We start from the raw sequence: 25,108 nt of genomic DNA on the forward strand, positions 1-25,108 counted from the left end.
TTGACTGTGCTCCAAGGGATATTCAAGGCTTTTGAAATATTTTTATATCCATCCCCTGATCTGTGCTTTTCCACAACTTTATCCCAGAGGTCTTTTGAAAGCTCCTTGGTATTCATGGTTGAGTCTTTGCTGTGAAATGCACTACCCAGCAGAGGAAACCTACAGGAATAGCTAATTTTATTCTGAATTAATTAGAATCACTACAATTTAACATAGCTGGAGGCAAATTCACTTGGTGTGCGATTTTTGAAGGTGAATGGTTATACCTGAGATAATATACAGTTGCTATTATATGGGGGGGGTGGACACTCAACAAACCAAGATATTCTAGTTTTGTATTTTCTAAGCTCTGAGCGTTTGATCCACCGAGCGTTCGATCTACAGAGCCTTTGATCTGTCAAGTATTTGATCTACTGTTCATTCGATCCACCGAGCGTTTGTTCTCCTGAGCATTTGATCTCCCAGGCGTTCGATCCCCCGAGCAGCTTGATGTACCGAGCATTTGATCTACCAAGCATTCGGTCCGCAGGCATTCAATCTGCAAAGCATCTCAATCTACCAAGCAGTTCGATCTATAAAGCTCTCTTCACCACAAGTCCTTTGGCCAAGCCTGCACTCATGTTTGGCTGTTCAGACCGCGAGAGCCACCAAGGAGAAGCAGACATGAGTCTGCATGTGGTACAAACTTGCACGCGTCTGACTCAGGTTTAACGGATGAAGAAAAGATCATGGCTTTGGATGGGGGATGACCTGAGACGGTGGTGAACAGCTCTCTTGAAGACTGGGAGGGAAGAATGATATTGAAGAGAGTGTGGAAGGTGGTTCCACAGGTGGAAATAAATGAGTAGAGATGAGCGGTGTTTATAGATTCAGGCAGTTTCATGAGGAGGGGGTTGCTGGTGTGGACTGCGTGCTTCCTGCAGATACATCCTGAGGTGGAGAAGGGGGGGGGAGGACAAAAGACGGAGAAGGCAGAGGGTGGAATAACAGAAATGAGGCGGAAGAAGACAGAGACCACTGACCTGTCATCAATGGCGAAGTGATAGGCCCATAGCTGAGCAAGATGTGAGACAAGGGAGCCAGCCCAAAGGGGAGAGCAGTACTCCAAGCTGCAGATGAAAGCCTTGTCGGTGGATAGGAGCTCAGGTGTGACAAGGAAGGACTTTGCATGACGGAAGATGCCCAGTCAACGTCTGGCTTTGGAGGCCAATTATGAAATGTGGTTTTCCCAAGAGAGATCATGGCTGAGAGTGAGACCCAAGAGTTTGAGTGATTCCCTCATATTCGAGAGGATTGGTGAGAAAGTAGATGGGAGGATTTGCAGTGTGGCCCTTTCGGAGAGAGAGAGATTGAGTGGGTGGGATTTCTCAGGATTGAAAGACATTTTCCAAGTGCTTGACCAGTTTGTGATTTTGTCAAGGTCTGAAGAGGGAAAAGGCTGCTGCCTGTTTATCAGAAGGATGAGAGATGTCACGGCAGAAAATGGAATCATCAGAAAAGAGATAAAGAGGATTTTCCAGGGAGTCAGCGAGATTATTGATGAAGATTAGGAATAAATATGGGGCCTAAAATACTGCCATGGGGGACTCCAGCCTTGACAGGGAGAGGCGATGAAAGGGTTCCATTGAGAGCCACACGTTGCCTACGAGAGTGGAGAAAGTCAGTAATCCAAAGGGTGGAGTTGGCCTTGGATTTCACAGGCAGACAGTTAGGAGAGCAATGCAGGATGCTAGACTGTATCAAAAGCACGAGACATGCCCAGAGAGATGACGCTGATCTCATGTCTGATATTGAGGGTCTCTATCCATTGTTGGGAGAGTAGAAGCAGCATGTCAAATGTGGAGTGACCATGTTTGAATCCAAATAGATGATCTGAGATAAGGCTGTTGAAGAAAATGAATTATTTTATGTCAATGGTGCGATGATGGATTCCATGACCTTGCTAAAGGGGCTGTCACACCTTGACGATTTAGCCAGCGTATTCTGACGTATAAAAAATTTGTCTAAAACGCTGCCACACGTCAAATATGTTATGGGTAAGTTTTGTATACGTTAAGAGCACGCTGAAACAGGCTGAAGCAAGCTGGCATATGTCGTAGTACGCTGAGCTCGTCGACAAATTTTAACATGCTCAAAATTTTTCGACGTATGCCAGCGTATGACTCACATGTTCCACATACACTGGCCATAAGCTGTAGGCACGTTACGCGATCGTTGACACACGTCGACACACGTTACTTGTAAGTTACTCATAAGTCGAAACACCTCGAGGTAATGTTTAGCATACCCGAAACTTATTTATAACCTATGAGTAACGTGCTTTGAACCTATGTGTAACGTATCTCCAACGCACATTGACGCATGTAGATGGATTTGATGTCTTCCGGATGACCACATAACTTACTGAACGTGTTTCTAACTTACAGCTACCGTATAATGGCGTATTGGCATATAAAAATGGGGTTCACAGGAGGAACCCGTCAGTGTTCCAGACTCCATGTTGTTTTTTTTTTTGTTTTTTTTTTCTTCGGAATGACAGTGATGTTGACACTTCCATTTCTAGTGCGGTTATGATTTAAATCGTTGAGCAAAAGCCTATGAATAGCCTACGCCACGTGATCTTCAACGATACGCTGCCGCACGCCATGCATACGTTTAGACTATCGTTGGGCACACGTTGTGAACGCCGACAACACGCTCAGCATTCGATGGTATAAGTTATCTACAAGTTATTGAAGCGTTCTGTGTGCGTTACTAATATGTTATGCATTTGTCCAACTCATTATGAATACGCCAAAAACTTAAAAAAAAAAAAAAAAACATCAATAGTTCAGCGTAGAAAAACATTAAAAAAAAATAAAGCCGAACAAAACTTCGAAGAATGCTGCAAAGAAGTCTCCTGGCCGTGGATGCGGACGCAAGGAGGATCCATCATCACCCACACCCTCCCCATCACTCTCACCTACTACTACTGACATGGACCTACTACTACCACTACTAATGACACGCTCACCTACTATTACTACTGATACTACTGACATGGACATGTACTCACCATGGAGTCTGAAACACTGATGGGTTCCTCCTGTGAAGCCCATTTTTATATACCAATTCCCCTAAACGCTGCCAATATGCCATTATATGGTAGCTGTAAGTTAGAAACACATTCAGTAACTTATGTGGTCGTCCGGAAGAAGTCAATCAAATTCATCTACATATGCCAATGTGCATTGGAGATTCGGTACACATAGGTTCAAAGCACATTACTCATAGGTTAGAAATAAGTTTCGGGTACGCTAAACATTACCTCGACGTGTTTCGACTTATGAGTAACTTACAAGTAACGTTTGTCGACGTGTGTCAATGATCGCACAACGTGCCTACAACTTACGGCCAGCGTATGCGGAACGTGTGAGTTATACGCTGGCATATGTTGAAAAATTTTGAGCATGCTTAAAATTTGTCGACGTGCTCGGCGTACTACGACGTATGCCAGCGTGCTTCAGCATGCTCTTAACGTATACAAAACTTACCCATAGCGTATTCGACATGTGCCAGCGTATTCGGCAAATTTTTCAGACGTCAGCATACGCTGGCTAAAACGTCAAGGTGTGACAGGGCATGATGGTGATGTTGACACTTCGATGTCTGGTGCGGTTATGATTTGAATCGTCGAGCGGCAGCCTATTATTAATAGGCTACGCCACGTGATTGTCGGCGATACGCTGCCGCGCTATGCATACGTTAGACTATTGTTGGGCATACCTTGTGAACGCCGACAACACGCTAAGCATTTGTTGGTATAAGTTATCTGTAAGTTATGGAAACGTTCTGTGTACATTACTAATAAGTTATGCATACGTCCAACTCGTTATGAATACGCCAAAAACTAAAAAAAAAAACATCAATAGTTCAGCGTATGCCAGCGTTTTACATACATTTTGATACGTTGCCATACGCTGGCTAAAACGTCAAGGTGTGACAGCCCCTTAATGATTGGAAGTGGAGTAAGCGAATTGGGGTGTAGTTTAGAGGATCTGATCCGTTTTTGCACATTTTTAAAGGAATTCTGTGATGTTGGCAGATTTCCAAGCGGATGGAACCGATGGTAAATGAGAAGGTGAAAAGGGCAGAAAGAGGAAGTGCAAAAACAGCAGAGCAGGTTTTTAGGACACATGAGCTGATGCCGTCTGGTCCAGTTGCAGAGTCAGAGTCGAGGGTTGCCAGAATGTTTTCAACCTTTCAGGTGCAAAAGACAGAATTTAGGAGCAGTTGGGTATGACAGGGAAGGATGGGAACAAAAAGCGAGGGGTTGGGGACAACATTTACAAGCAAACACAGAATTGAGGAATTCGACCTTCTCGCACGCAGAGTCTGCTCTGGTGCCATTTGAAGTGAGGCAAGGGATGGAAAGGAAGCATACTCCAGAGATAGACTTGACAAGGCACCATCCGGTTTTAGAGGAGGGAAACAAGTTTGAGAGCTCATTCTTGAGATTGGACAGATGTTGTTTTCTGGCTCTCCTAAGAGTAGACACACATTTGCTTTGTGGAAGGAACCGAGATTGCCTTCAGGAGGATATACCTTCCATGAGGGGAATGCAAGTTGTTTTAAAGCAACTGCCTCACCACAGGTTTCAGTGTTCCAAGAGTGGGAGGATGGGTAATATAATTGGAGATGAGATGGGACGAATCTCTCAATAAGAGAGAGCAGGTTTCTGTGGAAGAATTCCCAGGCTGAGTTAATATTAGCAGCGGTGGATAAAGCAGACCAGTCCTGAAGTGTGATGGCTGCTTGCAGTCCCTGCCAGTTTGCTTGAGAGAACTGCGAGACTCGCCGACACTGAGGCTGTTCTCTGTGAATGGCCAGAGATGTTGACCTTCACAAGCATATGATCAGATGAGTCAATTAGGGCAGAGGATGAGCAAGATAGATTGGCGCGCAAGTTGGTCATCACCAAATCCAGAAGGGAGGATTTGCCATTGAGAGAAATCCAGGTGGGAAAGTTCAAAGATGGATTCAGTCCCATGGAGTCACAGAAGTCTTTTGTAGAAGTTCCATGGCTGGTGAGAGAGGTACCAACACCTAGGCAATTAGCATGGTGACAATTGAAGTCATCATATATGAGGAAGAGAGAGTTGGGATGAGTTAATAAAAGTTGGTCCTTGTCATCAGAGAGAGAGAGAGAGAGAGAGATGTAGATGGAGTTATCACTGTTAGGAGGATGGTACAACACACAGACAAACATGAGGTGGGAGTGAAGGGGAAGTCACAACCAGAGGTACTCCTGGGTTTTGGAGGTGTTTTTTTTTTTGTATACCTTGGTCGAGGCTCGTATGAGAGCTAACACACAACTCACAGCAAGGAGGCATGAGACAAGAGGGGCGGGAGTGGAAGGGACAAAACAGTGGGGAACAGACACATTAGGTGAACTGTGGAAGGGAGAGGGATGGGGATGGGACGGGGAACATGGCGAAGAGAAGATGGACATTTCAGGGACTTTCAGGAAGGAAAGCAGGAGAAATGAAGGAAGTGGGCTTGGGTGGATTATCGGGGGTAGAAAAGATCGAGGATTTGGATGGGGGAAGATAAGAGGTGGTGGTGAACAGCTGTTTTGAAAGCCTGGAGGGAAGAATGGGAAAGAATAGAGTGAGGAAGTTTATTCCAAAGGTGGGAAAAAAGAGGAATGAAAGAGTGAAGATGAGCAGTGATTCGTGATTTTGGTAGTTTTACCAGAAGGGGGTTGTTGGCGGACCTTGAGCACCCTGTGGAAATGTGGTGGGGACAAATCGCAGAGAGAGCAGGGGGGGCAAGGCTGGAGAGGAGTCGGTAGAAGACAGAAAGACCACCGACCAACCTGCGGTGATTGAGTGAGAGGCCCAAAGACTCAGCTTCATTGCGGGAGATGCCGATGATCTTAAATGCCCTGGTTTCGACACCGTGAAGCCGAGAAAGGTGGGAGGCAGGAGCACCAGCCCAGAGGGGAGAGCAGTACTCCATCAGGCTACGGACAAAAGCTTTGTAAGTGGTCAGGAGCTCAAGCGGGCCGAGGAAGGACTTAGCACGACGGAGGATTCCCAGTCGGCGACTGGCTTTTGAGGCGAGGTTGGAAATGTGACTTTCCCAGGAAAGGTCATGGCAGATAGTGAGACCTAGAAGCTTGAAAGAAAAGACTTCTTCCAGAGGATTGTTGAGAAAGTGGATGGGGGGGTTTTGTAAACGGTCCTTTCGAAGAGACATAGTGAGAGTGTGAGATTTGTCTGGATTGAAAGACATGTTCCACGTGTTGGACCAGTTTGTGATTTTATCCAGATCTGCAGTGAGCGAAGAAGCTGCTGCTTGCCGGTCTGAGGGATGACAGATGGTACGGCAGAGGGTGGAGTCGTCGGCAAAGAGAAATAGAGGATTTTCCAGAGAGTCCGAGAGATCATTGATGAAAACCAGAAAAAGAACAGGGCCCAGAACGCTACCTTGAGGAACTCCAGCCTGCACAGACTCGTGTAAAAGTCATACATGGAGAGTGAGAAAATGAGTTTTTGATGTAATGCGAAACTCTGCCACCTGGACGGGGTTCAGGTTGATGAAATTGGAGGAGACAATAGCCAGGAAGACACACAAATGAGTCAGGGATGTCCTGTGGAAGGAAAGATTCAGTTAAACAGATGATGTCCGGTTTATCGGCAGCAGCCTGGATTGAGAGATCTGTCAGGTTGGAACAGAGGCCCCGGATGTTTGAAGTCCACATGGTTAGGGACAGGGGGAGAAGAGCTGCTGATAGGACATAGGGATGTGGAAAGGAGCAAGGAGAGGATGCAGGACAGGGGGAATCAAGGGGCAGAGGAATGTGGGGAGGAAACAAGTCTGGAAGGGGCAAGGGTGAAGTTGGGATGGGGAGGAGTGGGGGGGGGAAGCTGATTAGGGGCAGAACGTGGTTGAAGTTGAGAAGGGGGCAGGATGAGGCGGATGGTACTGACATGTAGGGGTTTGAGAGCATGAATAGACGTGAAGGGGAAATTTTTGTTGTGTGCATACAAGCCTTTGGAAAATTGAAACCTCAGGATTCCCAGACTGGATAACCTGTGACAGACCTCCTGGGTGAGGTGGTGGTGAGTGTTTTTGGTTGAAAGCATGGAGGAAATTTGGCTGTCATTGAAAGAGGAGGCTGGATGAATTAAGACTTTAGGAATGGGGAGGTTTTGCGAAATTTGTGTCAATATGAAAGAGAAAAGGAAGAGATTTTGATGATGAAGAAGAAGAATGAATGGTTTGTTCATTATTGAGTAATAAGCAGAGTAAAGCACTTTAAGACACATTTTGGAAGCGTTTTTTTAATGTTGTGAAGGACTTTTATAAAGAAGAGAAATGCTTCATTCAGTTTGGAGATATTGCAAAGAAGGGATAGGAAAATGAGAGTGGAGTTTCAAAGAAAAAAATACTTCCATTGTCATTGTTGTTGGGGTTTTCCCCGAGTGTTTATTCTTGTTTTTTACCGGGTGAAGGAGAGATATTTTGTTTTAATTGTTTACGGAGGGGAAATGGATTGAGCTGTTCAGTCGTCGGAATAAATGGAATAAAAGAAGCGAAGACGAGACAGGTAGGCTCAACTATCACAGGTAGGCCCGACTGAACTCGAGAGACAAACTAAACAATTCAACGTAGCAGGACAGGGGTTGGGAAAGAAAAGTTGATGAAAAAACACGAATGGCATTACAGGAATAAAAGCAAAACAGCAAAACACAATGTAAATGGTCGGGGGAACTTAGCTAAGAAGAACTGGTAGGAGAGAGGGCACTGATCACTCGTCCATGTGCACCGATCCCAAAACTGGAAGTTCAAACCGATCCTCGAGCCCCTTCTCCCTCTTCATTGTTATTTTAATAAAACTCATATTTCTTAAGTATACGTATTGTCCAATTACTGCCTTCTCACTCGTGTGTGGAAACCATTTTGCTTCAGTGTTTTGGAAAACCCAGATATGGTAAAAATAAACAGTGGGAAGGTGATATTATTTGAGGAGCCCAGCAGGATTTCGAGCTCTGGGGGGGGGGGGGACGCTACGTTATCTGTTTGAACATGGTTCCCTTTAATTCAGCCATTCACTGAGTACAATGACTGTTAGCAAGCCCCGTCAACATGACAATAGTTTGGTGCAGGTTGATTTTTTATTTCAACCTTTTAAAGTTGTTCAATATGAAATTATAGCAAAAAGTTTTCTCCAAACAAGTGTCTAAAATGTCCAAAATTCATGAAATGAAGCCTAATGTTTAAAAATATCCCAAGGAGGAGGCTGGGGGGCGGGGGGTGTTGGGACGGACAGATCCACCTCGGGCGGCACGGTGTCAGACGTGCTTCCTTGGGTGGTCAATCAAATTTATATTTCGAGGCCCCTTCCACCATCGCCCCTTCCAAGTTTCTGAAACATTCTGCAGCCCCTGCTTGCATGCCTAAAATAGATACAGTCTTCACAACGGAATCAACTTTCTCATCGAATTTGATTTGGAGCACACATGATTGTAATGTAAAATTTTCATGATCTTGATGCTCCAAGAACACTGCATTGAAAGTCAGCTGTACGATGCCAAATTATCACTGATATCAATGGAAAACGAGTTCTCCGATTGTGGTTGTTCTGACAGGTCATTCCTGTAAGATAACCCATTACCCAGATGTAATTTTGCAGCTAATTGTGAGACTATTACAAGTTGTACATTACCTGGACATTATTTGAACTCCACTGACCAGTGTATGGGTTCCTTGTGTAGCACTGGAACATTCGAATAGTCGTGTGGATGGATGATTTGTTATCTGCAAAGCAAAAAAGTTACATTCACATTCACAGCTGTTCAAATGGATTGATGATGATAATGATGATGACAATGTTGCATATTGCTGTAACCACCTTCACAGATCAGAAGGAATTGACAGAAACCTCAAATTGCAAATTACTTTACAATGAATGTAGAGAACAATCAGATCGGAATAATTCAGACGATTCAAGGAGGTCGCGGTTGTGGTGGTGGCCCATACTCATGGTAAAGCATTGGGATGCTCGTGACAAGTCAGGAACATTTTGTGGTCTAAGAATCAATGTTGGACAGGTTGACACTGTGTCACAGGGGGCTATATATATATATGATGGGAAAATCCAAATTAATTCTGCCAACGAGAAACAACTCAAAGAAATCTCAATGTCAGTCTCAACAATGTTTGATCATGGCATGTGGGGGTGGGTAGGGAGGGGGAAATAATCGAATGAGGGAGATTTTGGACAGTACTATCTTTTCACAGTGCCCATCCCAACATGCCTTGAAGTCATGAAAGGTAAATGACACAAGGTGAAAACTTGGATCAAATGGAGATCAGGTTACCTATTATTAGACAGGGCAGGCAGATTCGTAATAGTTATTAATCAGCCAGCAGAGTTTATACCGACAATAAAGTTGGAACTAGCATGGCACTCCACTCAGTAGAGCGTATATCACCACCAGGCTGAACAGTTTACGTTTTATATCCCACTCATAGGGTGGATCTGCATCTGGACCTTAATCAAAATCGAATCTGCTTGTTCTTGTCACCGGCCACACTCATCCACCAAGTTTCGTTCAGTTCCGTCCACAACTTTTTGAGATATCATGCGATATATAATTTTTGGCCCGATCTCTCACTGGTGAAGAATCACTTCAAAATTCTAGTTGTCGGATCCAGATCCAGATCTTCACCAAAATCTAATCATTTCGTCATCGTCACACAACCAACCTGGTCACCAAATTTCATTCAATCCATCCACAACGTTTTGAGATATCCTGTTCACAGACAGACAGACAAGACAAGACAGGGGTGAAAACATAACGTCTGCTCACCTTCGTTGGTGGAGGTAATAATCCCATACCCTTTTTCAGAGTGATGGAAGCAGCATTTTAGACCATGAAATGCAGCAGGTGGTTTGCCATTGCCATTCCAGAACTGTACAATTGTTACAGGCCAATTCCCCTGATACTAGTTCAGTAACCACATGTTTTAGAATACAAATAATAAATTCCACTACCTTCAGCCAGCATTGAACATACAATACAACCTCTGGTATGTCTGGACAGTGTGTTCAAACTCGACCACACTGCCGTCATACCATGAAATCCATTTTAAAAAATCATCCAACTTCATCCGACCACACTGTTCTGATGTTTCGGCAATGTTTAGCCATCATCATTACCTGTCACACATCTCTGTCAAACACCGAACCCAATGCCATACCCAAATCCCCCCCCCCCCATATTTTGCACACTAGTCAAGTATGTTTGAAACAGGAATGACATAGTTACATCAATGAGTAGTGTGCTTATTTATTTAGTACAGTAAGAATAACTTGATCGTCCACATTGACAGTTAAGTGACAAGTGCAAGTTCTCTGTGCAATCCCCTGATAAAAGTTTGTTGAAACTCTGCTTATTCGATATAATTATTGTTCCTTCCTCTGAATATGACTTTCTGTCAAATGTAAAAAATTGGTGTCAAGCTCAAACTGTGACTTAAGCAGTAAGTCTGATAATGAGTGCCATGTGACAACAACAATCTGATAATGAATGCCATGTGACAACAACAATCTGATAATGAATGTCATGTGTTTTAGTGTTTTACCTGTGTGTTCAATGAAGAAATATGATGAACCAGGCTTTACCAGTCTCTTGTTAACAAACAGGCGTTTGTAAGTCCCCGGTAAAAAATGTTCATTCTGTAGTTCCTCCTGTGTTGCAGTGACAGATGTATTGTCTGGAGTTTCTCTGGACAATAGAGTTGAGGTGTCTGAAGTTTCTTTCGACTCCACACCTGAATTGTTGTTTGGGGTGGCTGGAAAATTCAAAACATCTTCATCATCTGTCAGATTCAATGGGAACACTGTGAAGTTCTGCTGGAACACTGGTTTTGATCCAGAAAATTTGCCATTTAAAAAGTATACTCTGATTGGTTTCTCAAACCAGCTTGTATTCAAAATGTCCAATGCGATGGTGATGCCCTGTGATGGTACGAAGAATTTTAGTACCAGCCAGCACCTGGTGCAAGTGGACTGTGCTGTGCTCCGTACCACTCGAGCCCGTGGCCCCCGAATGTGAGTGGGCCTGCTGTCGAGGGTAAGTGTGACATTGCTGTGCGCCATAGAAGCAGGTGAGCCAACTTGCAACTGCACTACAGCACTGTCCATGAAGGCTGAAGAATTGTCCCAGGTGAAAGGGCTTTTCTTGTAGGTCATAACCTGTACAGTGGAAGGAGGAATAAACCATAACTTGATGCATATTGTTGTTTTGCTGTGGAAGTGATTCAAATGATAACTTTTTTCTTGTTTTTTTTCAAAGAATTTGTTCAACTTAAACTTCAAAACAAATTTCCTGTTCCCCACACTTCTTTTACAAACAACAAAAAGAGCAATCAGATATTGCAGAACCTCGCCGGGACTTGTTTAGTGTGGTGTTTGCGTAGTTTTGTGTGGTGGGTGTTTATTACGTAATTAATAAGATGCATAACTAGATCTGCCACTTTATAACTGCTGGCAGTGATGACCGGGTACCGAGACATCCCGCTTTGATGCAACCCCGCTTTGATTGGACACCTGACCCTGACCCATTACGTTTATTATTATTCAAATGAATTCACAATGGGATTAAAATAAATTCATTTCAAATCAAATGGAAGACCAAGTAGGTACAAGTCTTGCATTGGAGTCATCAGAAGGAATCTAAACAAGCAAGAAGCAAAGATGAAGTCATCACCAGGAACCTCGATAGGATTTAGGTTTCAGCTGCTACTCCTCTACCCTCATACCCATCCAGGTGCAGCCAACTGAGCTTTATTCAAAAAAAAAAAAAAAAAAATCAAAAACAACCCAGATCAAAAAAAAATAATTAATTATGGCTGCCACACCATGTATCCAATCAAGTTTAGATTTAAACCTGTATTCCCCATCACTACCAGATCATAATTTTGAAGTTTCACGTCGATCGATGAAACGGTTCAAGAGAAATATATATATATATATATATATATATATATATATATATATATATATATATATATATATATATATATATATATATATATTTTAATTTTCATTTCATCCAATATGGCTGCCAGACCATAATAATAGGAAGTAGAACTGCCACTTTATAACTGCTGGCAGTGATGACCGGGTACCCAGTCCGTCCGCCTTTGATACAACATGGGACTTTCTGCAGATGACAGTCGCAAAGTTTCGCTTTGATCGGGAAAGTGGTTCCAGAGAAAACATTATTTAAGAGTGATACAAACACAGGCCTGCTTCGAGACGGCGCGGAACAGACGAGTTACGAACCGGGCAGCACAAAGCATTCAATTTCGCTATTACTGGCTTCCGGATTCAAATAAATAAATAATTCTGGCTCCCAAACCGTGTGACCGATCAGGTTGAAATTTTAAACTTTTGTTTAGCATATCACCTGAATTATAAATGTGAAGTTTCGCATATATAGAGGCAGCGGTTCCAGAGTAAACAATAATTAATATTTATCCTTCAATTCAAGATGGCGGCAAAACCATGTGACTTGTGATGTCATAATTTGGACCACGTGTGCAAACACGATGGTGGATGATAACTCCAAATTTTCGCTTCTCCAGGTTAAGCAGTTCCAGAGAAAACATTATTTAATATTTTTATTAAAACCAACATGGCTGCCAAACCCTGGGCCCGATCCCGTTGAAATTTCAAACCCTCATTCCGCATGAGTGTTCCACCATGAAGGTGATGTTTCACATTTATTGATGCAGTAGTTCCAGAGTAAACATTAATTAATATTTTCCTTCAATCCACTATGGCTGCCAAACGTTGCGTCGTACCTCAAAAGGGGTGAGAACTTTTTATTCGTCATGGAGAGGCGGTCATAGTGGTGGAGTTTCACCTGAATCTGTTCAGCCATTTCAGAGAAAAAGACGTTTAAAGATATTGTTTTTCAATCCAAGATGGCTGATGAACCATGTGACCTATGACATCAGAAATTTATCTTCTGCTTCCAACTGGGAATTGGAACACGTATTTGAAGTTTCGTGTTAACGGTAAAGGTGCGTTTTTCTATCCAAGATGGCCGCCAAACCATGTGACGTGTGACGTCATAATTTTTACCATGCGTGCATACATGATGGTAGATGATAATTGCAAATTTTCGATTCGTTGGGTTAAGCAGTTCCAGAGAAAACAATATTTAATATTTTTCTTAAATCCAAGATGGCGGCCAAACCATGTGACTTACCAATTCAAAATTAACAAACTTATATCGCCTTCCTGTCCCAAATATAGATCTGAAATCTCCCCTTCATTGGACCAGTGCTTCTGGAGAAGAAGATGTTTGGAGGTTTTAGAGTTTTTTCAAGATGGCCGCCAAACCATGTGACCGATCAAGAACAAATTAACAAAGTTGAGAAAGGACCTCATGGGGAATATATCTTTGAAGTTTCGTCTTAATCTGTCTTGCCCTTCTGGAGAAAAAGATTTTTAAAATTTATTCATTTTCAATCCAAGATGGCTGCCGAACCTTGTGACCTATGATATAATAAATTTTAATTCTGCTTTCCATCATCGACCCAAACAAGTTTGTGAAGTTTCGTGTAAATCGGATAAGGTCTATTTTTCTATCCAAGATGGCCGCCAAACCATGTGACGTCTGAGGTAAAAAAATTTTTACCTTGTATGCAGACATGAGAGAGGAAGGCACTTGCAAATTTTCGCTTCGATGGCTTATGAAATTCCAGAGAAAACATTATTTAATATTTTTCTTAAATCCAACATGGCGGCCAAATCATGTGACCTATCACTTCGAAATTAACAAACTTGCATCGCATACATATCACGAATATAGTTCTGAAATCTCGCCTTCATCGGACCATCGCTTCTGGAGAAGAAGATGTTTGAAGGTTTTAGGGTTTTTTCAAGATGGCCGCCAAACCATGTGACCTGTCAACAAGAAATTAACAAACTTGAGAAAGGACCTCTTGGGGAATGTACCTGTAAAGTTTTGCCTCAATCTGTCCAGCCCTTCTGGAGAAGAAGATTTTTTTTAAAACACTAAAAAACAAGATGGCGGCCGAATTACGTCACCGATGACGTCAAAATATTTTTTTCTACGATGAATTTATGTGTAGATGACAATCAAGAAATTTCAAATTTTTGCCATGTGGCGTTCTACTTGACGAATTTTTACTGGGATACCTCTTCACTGATGACGTCACGAAAAATCACACGTATTCCCGAGAGGGAGCTTATTAAAATGTATCAAGCGAAATTTTTTTACCCTAGAAGGTTTCCGAGATACAGAGGTCCAAAGTTTATCTGTTTTTTCAAGATGGCGTCCGTATCACGTGACGTATGACGTCATAATTATAACGTGATTGTGCTATCAAAAAAGATACATACTGTGGTGAAAATTGTGTCGATTGGTCTTACCATTTCTGAGAAAATGGCATTTAAAGCGAAAAAATCCGGAAATTTTGCAAATTTACGGCGGAAGAAAAATAATAATAAACTTGATTAAAACTGGTAAACCAGTAATCCCGGGCTTCAAAGGCGTGCCTCCATTTTAACAAATTTCAACACCATCACCCTGTCACATGATATGGGTTTTCCGAGTTAGAAAGTTAGTTCAAGTCTGCAATGTGGCCCAGCTACGGGGTCCCTCATGTTATATCAATGAAGGATTTAAAAGCCCAAAGCAATACATGATAGAGAAAGAAACTTCACATTGGACAAATCGAGGCTGGACAAATTTTCAAGTCCCCAAAAAAGTCCAATAACTCCACATTTGCATATTAATGTAAATGGCGAACTTGTAGAACGTTAAAATATCTTCCAGAATATGTGGTCACTTTTTGTCTATCTCCTTTGGTTTTCATTTTACGACATGTCAAAAATGGGTGATTTTCAACTTTGGGGGACTCTGGGGCCTCACTGGGGTAAAATACAGACATAGTGTAAACAGATTTGGAATCCCCTCTTCAAGGCCTATCAGAATCTGTCATTAAATTTTTTCAACTCATTTGCATATTTGGCATATTTAATGAGGCGAATCGGCATCATTTTAATCATATAAATTATGTAACGATTTCGATGAAATTAACAACTTAACATTCCAATGGAACCTCGCAAATGTGTGCAAAAGTTTGAGGCTGTCGTATTACCCCTTCTGGAGAAGATGTTTTTAGGTTTTGGAGAAAATCCAATATGGCTGCCATACCACGTGACCGCCGACATCAAAATTTTCAAAGTATAAACAGCAAGTGGAGAGTTATTAAGTTGTTAAGTTTCATTGAATTTCATCAAAGCATTGTTTTCATTTAACGACATTTCAAAAATGGGTGATTTTAAACTTTGGGGATCTCTGGGGCCTCACTGGGGTCAAGTCCAGACATGGTATAAACATATTTGGAGTCCCCTGTTAATGAACTATCTAAATCTGTCATTAAATTTTTTCAACTCTCATTTGCATATTTTGCATATTTAATGAGGCGAATTGGCATCATTTAAAATCATATAAATTAAATAACGATTTTGACCAAATTAACAACTTAACATTCACATTGAATATTGGACATGTGTGCAAAAGCTTGAGGCTGTTGGGTTATCCCTTCTGGAGAAGAAGATGTTTTTAGGTTTTGGAGAAAATCCAATATGGCCGCCATACCACGTGACCTACGTCATCAAAATTTTCAAACTATAAACTTTAGGTGGAGAGTTATTAAATGGTTAAGTTTCATTGAATTTCATCCAAGCGTTGTTTTTATTTTATGACATTTCAAAAATGGGTGATTTTCAACTTTGGGGGGCGCTGGGGGCTCACTGGGGGTAAATACAGACAGAGTATAAATATATTGGGAGTCCCCTGTTTATGTGCTATCTAAATTTGTCATTAAATTTTTTCAACTCTCATTTGCATATTTTTCATATTTAATGAGGCAAATCAGCATCATTTTAAATCATATGAATTATGTAACGATTTCGACCAAATTAACATTACCATGGAACTTAGCAAATGTGTGCAAAAGATTGAGGCTGTCAGATTATCCCTTCTAGAGAAGATGTTTTTAGGTTTTGGAGAAAATCCAATATGGCCGCCATACCACGTGACCTACGTCATCAAATTTTTAAAGTATAAACTTCAGGTGGAGAGTAATTAAATGGATAAGTTTCATTGAATTTACTCCAAGGATTGTTTTCATTTTATGACATTTCAAAAATGGGTCATTTTCAACTTTGGGGGGCGCTGGGGGCTCACTGCAGTCAAATACAGGCATCGTATAAATATATTGGGAGTCCCCTGTTTATGTACTATCTAAATCTGTCATTAAATTTTTTCAACTCTCATTTGCATATTTAATGAGGCGAATCGGCATCATTTAAAATCATATAAATTAAATAACGATTTCAACCAAATTAACAACTTTACATTCCCATGCAACTTAGCAAATGTGTGCAAAAGATTGAGGCTGTCAGATTATCCCTTCTGGAGAAGAAGATGTTTTTAGGTTTTGGATAAAATCCAATATGGCCGCCATACCACGTGACCTACGTCATCAAATGTTTCATAGTATAAACTTCAGGTGGTGAGTAATTATCCTGTTAAGTTTCGTTCAATTTCATCGAACAGTTTTCCCTCCAGATCCGCCACAAAATCGGTCAGTAGAACATAAAAACGCCTTTAATAATAATACTAACGATTTCAATAGAGCTTCAGCCATGCTTGAAGCCCTAATAAGAAAAACAATAGGTTACCCAGTCCATTTGACTGGGTACCCTAATAATACCATTCATTTTGTGCCGTAAATGCACATAGGGCTACCAAGGAAGTTTTTTTTGGCTAAGAATACTGTGCTGGACAGGTCGCCACTCCGACGCAGGTTACCACGAATGGTTATTACCCCAGTGCACTGGTACTCGTTTTGCCGACCTGAGAAGGATGACAATGCTGAGTCAAATCCACCTGGTGTTGATTCAACGGCAGACAGGGGCTCAAACTCAGGACCCTAAGGTCCCAAGCCAGCCACCTTAACCACAAAGCCAACACCAGGCTTCTGCCAGACCATGTGACCTATCAATTATTCGTGAACACCCTGGTATCCTCAAGGCTTGGGGAGCATGTGTGTGAAGTTTCCCCTCAATCAATCCAGCCATTCTGGAGAAGATTGTTAAAGGATTTAGGGTAAATCCAATATAGCTGGCAAACCATGAAACCTGTGGCATCATAGGTGGGAACGTTTTATTCCTCATGTATAGGCGGTCTTAGTTGTGAAGTTTACCATTGACGTGTTCAGCCGCTACAGAGAATATTTTTGTAGGTTTAAAAAAAAAATATATATATATATATATATATATATATATATATATATATATATATATATCTGCCAAACTACGTGACTGATGACATCATCAATTTTTTTCCTGTTGACCAATTTATACGAAGATGAACCTCAAAAATTTTCATACTGATCGGATGTAGCATTCTACCTATGCAATTATGACGGCATAATAAAGGCACCTATGACATCATACAAAATTCATACTTATTCCCCATGAGGAGTACTTGACATGTGCCAAGTTTCAATTTTTTCTTTAGTGCGGTTTTGTAGATGGAGAGGTCCAATTTTTTTTATTTTATCCAGCATGCCTGCCACACTACGTGACCTATGAAGTCATAATTTTCATTAAAACATTCCACAGTCGTCTCTCCCATGGTGAAAATTTAGTGTCAATTGGACAAGCGGTTGCAGAGAAAAAAAAAACACACATTCTGTGCAGACAAACAAACAAACAAGAGAAAGATGTTGTGCAGAGCAGGATACTTGTAAAATTCACCCCCTCTCAAAAGGTTGCAATGGATGCATTAAATTGTCCATTTCATTCAGATGAAAATTGACAATCTTAATCAAAAATCAGATCAATCGGATGAAAATTAATTATTTTTAAGATTGAAATTGATGATTCTACAAGTTTGACCTTGAGTTTCCATCTGAGCTTTTGACCTCAAAAATAGTTTGTTTCCAAATTCAGTGATGCAATAAGCAAATCCTGTTCAACTTTCAAATCAATTGGATGAAAAATGATGATTTTCAAAATTTGTCCCTTTGACCTCAACATCAAAAGGCTTCTCAGTTGAGACAACCTCTATGGGTTGGTAAAGTTTCATGACGATCGGTTTGAAATTGTGACCTGCAGGTGATCGATAAACAAACAGAATAACAAAAAGGACTGACCAATATACTTGAAAAATCTTCGATTCTGCAAATAATGAAATATCATTCATCGAGCGACACTTGGCAAAACAGAACAAAGTAGAACGGCACTCGGTAGAGCGCATCCCTCCACCAGGCAGTGCAGTTTACATTTCGTATCCCACTGATAGGCTGGATCTGAACCAAGGTGGAATCGACTGGTTCTTGTCACATTACCAACTCATCCACCGAGTTTTGTCAAAATTCGTGCACAACGTTTTAAGATATGATTACATATATAGTTTTGGGCCCCACCTCTCAATTTGAAAAATTAGGCCTACATCGAAATTTGGACCAGAAAATAATTTGTGGTTGAATTCCATGACCTGATATGCAAATCCTGTTCAAATTTCAAGTCATTCAGATGAAAATTGACAATTTCAGAAATTTCGGCTTACGTATGTTGAACACCTTTTGGCCTATGTTGACCTTTTGGTCAATGCTGACCTCAAAAATAATAGGTGGTTGAATTCAGTGACCTGATTTGTAAATCCTCTTCAAATTTTAAGTTAATCGGCTGAAAATTGACAATTTTAGAAATTTGGCAGGTTATTTTTGTGTGCATTGTCGAGGAGCTATACGCTCTGTGTGTTGGAAGAGCTAACACACAGAACGTATAACAAAGGGAACAAGAGAAACAAGTGGCGTGGGAAAGGGAAGCAAACAACAGTGGGGAACAGCGACATTAGATCTGTGGAAGAGAAAGGGATCGGGAGGGGTACACGGGGTAAACAAGATGGACACTACAGGGACTTTCAGGACGGTAAGCAGGGAATTTAGGTGTGTTTGTAGGTGTAGGTGGGTTTGGGGTGGACTAACAGGGGCTGAAAAGATCACGGATTTCCACAGCGTGAAGCCAAGAAAGGTGTGAGGTTGGAGCACCAGGTTTTGGATGGGGGAAGACAAGAGATGGCGGTGAAAAGTTGTTTTGAACACCTGGATCAAAAAGTGAGATTTAAGAGAATTGGGGGGGGGGGGGAGTTGTTCCAGAGGCAGGAAGAAAGAGGAATGAAAGAGTAAAGGTGAGAAGTATTCTTGACTTTGGTAGTTTCACCTGAAGGGGGGTTTTGGCAGACCTTGAGCACCCTGCAGAAATATGGTTGGACAGATCACAGACAGAGCAGGGGGGGGGAGTGGCGAGGCCAGAGAGGAGATGGTACAAGACAAAAAGACCACCGGCCTGCCTCTGGTGAGAGAGTGAGCGACCCAAAGACTCGGGAGATACCAATCATCCCAAAAGCCTTAGTTTCCACAGCATGAAGCCGAGAAAGGTGAGAGGAAGGAGCACCAGCCTAGAGGCAAGAGCAGTTTATACTCCATCAGGCTGCGGACAAAAGCTTTGTATGTGGTCAGGGGTTCAGGTATGCCAAAGGAAGGACTTTGCATGACGGAGGATGCCCAGACTGGCTTTGGAGGCCAGCTTGGAAATGTGGCTTTCCCGGGAAAGATCGTGGCAGATAGTGAGACCCAAAAGCTTGAATGAAAGAACTTCTTCAAGAGGATTGTTGAGAGTAGATTGAAGGGTGGGGGGGGAGGGGTGGAGGGTTGGCAGGATTGAAAGACATATTTCAAGTGTTTGACCAGCCTGTGATTTTATCCAGATCTGCAGAGAGTGAAGAGGCTGCTGTTGGCCGATCTGAGGGATGGCAGATGGAAGGGGCAGAGGTTGGTGTCATCACGAAAGAGAAAAAGAGGATTTTTCAGAGAATCGGCGAAATCACTGACAAAAACCAGAAAAAGCACACGGCCCAGAACACTGCCTTCAGCAACTCCAACCTGGACAGGAAGAGGGGATGAGAGAATTCCATGAAGAGCCACACGTGGACTGTGACAAGAGAGGAAGTCCACGAGCTAAGAGTGGAGATGGCCTTGGATATCACAGGAAGAGAGTTTGTTGAGTAGGGCGGGGTCCCAGACCATATTGAGAGCACTCAATATGTCTTGGGAGGTGGCTCTGATCTCATGTCTGGCATTGAAGAGTTCTACCCATTGTTGGGAAAGCAGAAGTAGCATGTCCAAAGGAGATCGACGCGGTCTGAATCTGAGCAAGCCATTAGAGAAGAGTAAGGATTTAATGTCTGAAGCGATGATGGATTACATAACCTTGCTGATGATTGGGAGAAGGCTGATTGGTCTGGAGTTGCAGGGATCTATTTTTTCACCTTTTTTATGCAAAGCAGTAATGTTTGCTAATTTCCAGGCAGATGGCAGATGGCAGATGGCAGATTACCTTGAGCAAATGAGAGGGTGAGTAGAACAGAGAGAGGGTGAGCAAGAGCAGCAGAGCAGGTTTTTAGAACACGTGGGCTGATGTATTCTGGACTGGTTACAGAATCTGAGTCGAGGTTTGACAGCAAGCTCGCCACCTTGTCAGGAGAAAAGGACATACAGTCCAATATCAGATGGGTGCGACTGGATAAGGTGGATACAGAAAGCAATGGGTTTGGGACACGAGTGAGGTAAGGCAGGAGGTGGAGGGGGAAGATTAACCAGAAACAGACTTGTCCAAATGCCACCAGGATTTGGTGCCGAGGTGTTGTCCACCAGACAGTGGTCTCCTTGGGTTAACCTGAGGCGGTCCCTTTGGGTGGGTGCCTGGAATGTCCTCTCCCTAAGAGAGGATGATCACCTGTCTATTTTCATCTGAGCTCAAGCATTTGAATATTGGTATTGCAGCAATCTCTGAGGTTCGGAAACCGGATCGTAGTGAGATCATGGCAGGTAGTTACACCTACTATTGCTCTGGTCGGCTGATGGTTCGCATGCCAAAGGAGTTGCTGTAGCTGTGTCAAATTTGAGGTAACACCGGTCAACAAGCATATTATGAGACTAAGGATTCGTCACTCCTTGGGGGTCATTTCCCTGGTCTGTGTCTATGCTCCGACTGAGGTGAGTGATCTCACCGTGAAGGACGCATTCTATGCCACGCTCGAGTCTGTGGTTGATCAGTGCCCCAGGCGAGATACTCTTCTTTAAATCTTTGGGGAGTTCAATGCATCACGTGACACTGATAGGGATGGTTACGAGACATGTGTTTGTCCCCATGGGTCTGGAATTGTGAACAAGAATAGCACCAAGTTCCTTGAATTTGCAACAAGACATGAACTGAGAGTGGCTGCTTCCTGGTTTCAGCACTCAGAGGCTCATTGCTGGACTTAGTATTCCAACGCCGGTGGTGTGGCAAAGGAGATTGACCACATGCTCGATGGTGGTCAATGAAGGATGTCCAGAACTGCAAGGTCTTCTGGAGTGCTCAGTTCCTCAATCCCGACCACAGGCTTGTGGTTGCAACTCAGAAGTTGCAGCATAAATCCGGGAGAATGGACCCATCCCAGCCGAGGCTGGAGGTTGGTAAGCTCAAGGATGAGAGGGTAGCTGAGGAGTTTGCAAACAGGCCGAGTGGGGATTTGGGGGGTCTGAGTGCTTTGGGGAATATTGAAGAGATGCGGAGTGCCTTCAAGACCACCATCTTTGATGTTGCCTGTGGATGTCTTGGAACTCACCGGAAAGCAAAGAAGAATTTTGTCCCTCAAGAGACACTGGATACCATTGACCAGTCACAGGGCCAGGCTTAATGGCAGAGCTGAGGTGCAAAACTGTACCGTGCACAAAGGGTGGACAAGGAGGCCTATGTGCGAGGAATCTGTTGGTCCTCACCAAATGCAGCCGAGACTTTTGGCAGGGGCTGCTTGCAGCCTGTGTTGATCTCTGCAAAGCGTTATATTCAGTGAATCGGGATATCCTCTGGAGGATTCTTGGTCTTCGTGGGGTGCCACCAAAACCGATCTGATGTCTGAACGATACTCTGGTACTGAGAGTTCTGTGAGATGTGGTGATACAATCTCTGACTTATTTCCAGTTGTTACTGGAGTTTGTCAGGGTGTGTACTTGCCCACACACTTTTCAATGCTTAAATGGACTGGATACTGGGGAGTATGTCAGAGAGATCAAGCTGCGGTGCATCATTTGGAAATGTCAAGATCTCACAAAGGATGCAGTCATCATTGACCTTGATTTCACAGATGATGCAATCATCACTGCGGAGACTCTGGAGATCATTTTGGGGGCCCTTGAGGTGCTGAATGAGGAGTCGGAGCTGCTGAGATTACGGGTTTCCTGGGTCAAAACTAACATCCAGACCTTCACTGATAACTTGGAAGCTGCTGTCTTGTCTGTACCTATTTATGTTGAGAATGTTGAGGTCATGGAGAGATGCACTTACCTTGGCAGTGATATTAATGTCTCTGCAGCTGTGAGCCAGAGGTCATAAGACATCTGCGTTGGGCCTGAGGAGTCATGGATTCACTGGATCATGGGGTGTGGTGCTGTCGGTACATGTGAAGGAAGATGAAAGTCTGAGTCTTCAGGTCCTTTGTGCTTCCATTTTTGCTCTTCAGATGTGAGACTTGGACTCTGACCAGGGATCTGAGATGGAACTTAATTCCTTTGGTACCAGGTCTCTTCGGAGAATCTTTGGCTATCACTTGTCAGACTTTGTGTCCAACGAGCATTTGCTGAGAGAGACTCAAATGAGATTTGTTACCTGCATAGTCCGTGAGCATCAGCTGCGGCTGTATGGACATGTGGCTCGTTTTCCTGACACTGATCCTCCTTACCAGATTCTGTCAGTGAGGGAGCCTCGTGAGTGGAGGAGGCCATTGGGCCGACCACGTGCTTCGTGGTTGCAGAAAGTTGATCAGGATCTCAAGGAGATGGGGATGGCCAGATGGGGGCCCCTGGAGTACCAGCGGAAAGTAGACACAGAACACACTGCTCTCATCCGGTGCATGCTCTCATACCTGACATTGACCTGACCATGATTTGGAGGAGGGAGACAGGTTTAAGAGTTCACCCTTCAGATTGGAAAGATGGTATTTCCTGGCTCTCCTCAGGGTAGACACACACTTGTTCCAAGCTTTGTGGAAGGAACGAAGGCAAGTTTTTTTCAGGACAACAGCCTTGCCACAAGCTTCAGTGTACCATGGGTGGGAGGAAGGCTATGACAACTGAAGACGAGAGGGGATAAATCTGTGTATGAGAAAGCGCAAGTTTCTTTGAAAGAATTCCCAGGATGAGTTGATGTCGGAGAAAGTGGAAATGGGAGACCAATCTAGAAGTTTGATGGCTGCTTGAAGACCCTGCCAGTCGGCCTGAGTGAAATGCCAGACACGACGATGCTGAGGTGGATCTCCAATTACAGCCAGAAATGACCACTTTAACAAGAATATGGTCAGATGAACCATTTGGATTGATTGGCTGTTGATCTTTTAGTCTATGTTGACCTCAAAAAATAATAGGTTGTTGAATTCAGTGACCTGATATGCAAAAGCTCTTCAAATTTGTAATCAATCAGATGAAAATTGAGGATTTTAGAAATTTGAAAAAGTTGTTACTCTTTGGCCTTTGAAGACCTTTTGACCTTAAAAATAAATAGGATTCTGTCGGACCACCAACTGCAACATTTGAAGTTTCGTGAAGATCGGTTTAAAATTGTGACCTGTGGGCGATTAAAGGTGTGCGGACAGACAAACAAACGGAAGTGATAAACATACTCGTCCAAAAAAAATTTTTTTTGTGAATTTACAGACAGACCGACAAACAAACGAACCCAAATGTAATCCCTCTCTTCTGGGAAGGGTAATTACTCATTCCATACTGTATGTATCTCACAATAATGAACAGGAAGAAGCATTTCAACCACAAGCTAATGTAGGAGTCCAGATTGAATAAATACAAATATACCGTTAAAGGAGTATTTGGTATAGACAACATTGCAGAATCATTGTTGGTGTTGGGAACACTGGCTTTTACGTATGCTGTCTCCCATCCCATATCGCCAGGAGAAGATCCTGAGGCAACTTTAACGAGCAGCGTGTGTGTTGATGAATTGAATATCTTTGCTGCCACACCTGGAACCATCCTTTCGGTCATGACTGAGCCTATAATTTCAGAAGAGGCATCCAGCTGACTGAAAGTTTTATTCATCTGTAAGATAATATCAGTGAGAAGTTAGAAACATACCTTCATGCTACAATTATTACATTTTTAATTTAGTGTTCATATTCTAGGATTATACTGTATTTGGGTATTTTGTGAGAAAATGGTTGTTCTGCACGATAAAGGTAAAAGGAATAGTTTGCGAAAACAGGGATACAGGCACAGAGGATGCAGATTACCCATAGCTTGGTATGCGGCATTGCCTCTCCTATGATCTAGTTAGCAATTTATCAAAACAGTAAATATTGATGACTGTTTACCTTCCCAACACAAAAGTTATTAAGGAAGTGTACACTTGTGCTCTCCATGGCTTCTCCTCATCGACTCTCTCTCCTTGGAAGATGGTGTTGTTTTTCAGGGAAAAGTTATAGATGTGATTCTTTTTAATTTGCATTCATCAAAATTTCTTCATTTATCTCTTTTAGCACTCTCAACATTTCTGAGGATCACTGTACCATGTGCCACCCTGTTTCTGATCAATTGCAATAGATGGACTGCAGCGGAATCAGATCACTGACCTAATATAAAGTGCCCTCCAAAGTGTTTTGACAGTGAAGTGAAATTTGTTATTATTGCTATATACTCAAGAAATTTGGATTTGAGATCAAAAGATGAATATGAGGCAAGAGTACAGAAAGTCAGCTTATATTTCTTGGTATTTCTATGAATATATGTTTTACTCGACCTGTCCAGGATTGTTCCCAATAGCCCAGGAGACTGCTTCGGTAGCAACGACGCTCTGTCCAGAGTATGGTCCCAATGGAATGGAATGTTTTACCATCCGAGAACAATAGCACTCTTCATGTTCACTTCCCCAATTTTAGGTCAGCAT

General features: G+C 42.6%; 1 protein-coding gene across 1 annotated transcript in view; it reads right to left on the reverse strand.

Annotated features, from left to right (window-relative positions):
- The window catches only part of LOC147014934 (polycystin family receptor for egg jelly-like), a 211,620-nt gene that overhangs the window by 87,930 nt on the left and 98,582 nt on the right, over positions 1-25,108 (reverse strand). Inside the window, exons 16-18 of the mRNA XM_085853433.1 lie at positions 24,022-24,264; positions 10,636-11,248; positions 8,714-8,805 (exon numbers count right to left, since the gene is read on the reverse strand). Coding sequence (XP_085709559.1) covers positions 8,714-8,805; positions 10,636-11,248; positions 24,022-24,264 — 948 coding nt within the window. The remainder of the gene's footprint in view (positions 1-8,713; positions 8,806-10,635; positions 11,249-24,021; positions 24,265-25,108) is intronic.

Source organism: Eptatretus burgeri, chromosome 13 (genome assembly GCF_056783735.1).
Source record: "Eptatretus burgeri isolate ZD-2024b chromosome 13, Ebu_testis_v1, whole genome shotgun sequence".
NCBI lineage: Eukaryota > Metazoa > Chordata > Myxini > Myxiniformes > Myxinidae > Eptatretus > Eptatretus burgeri.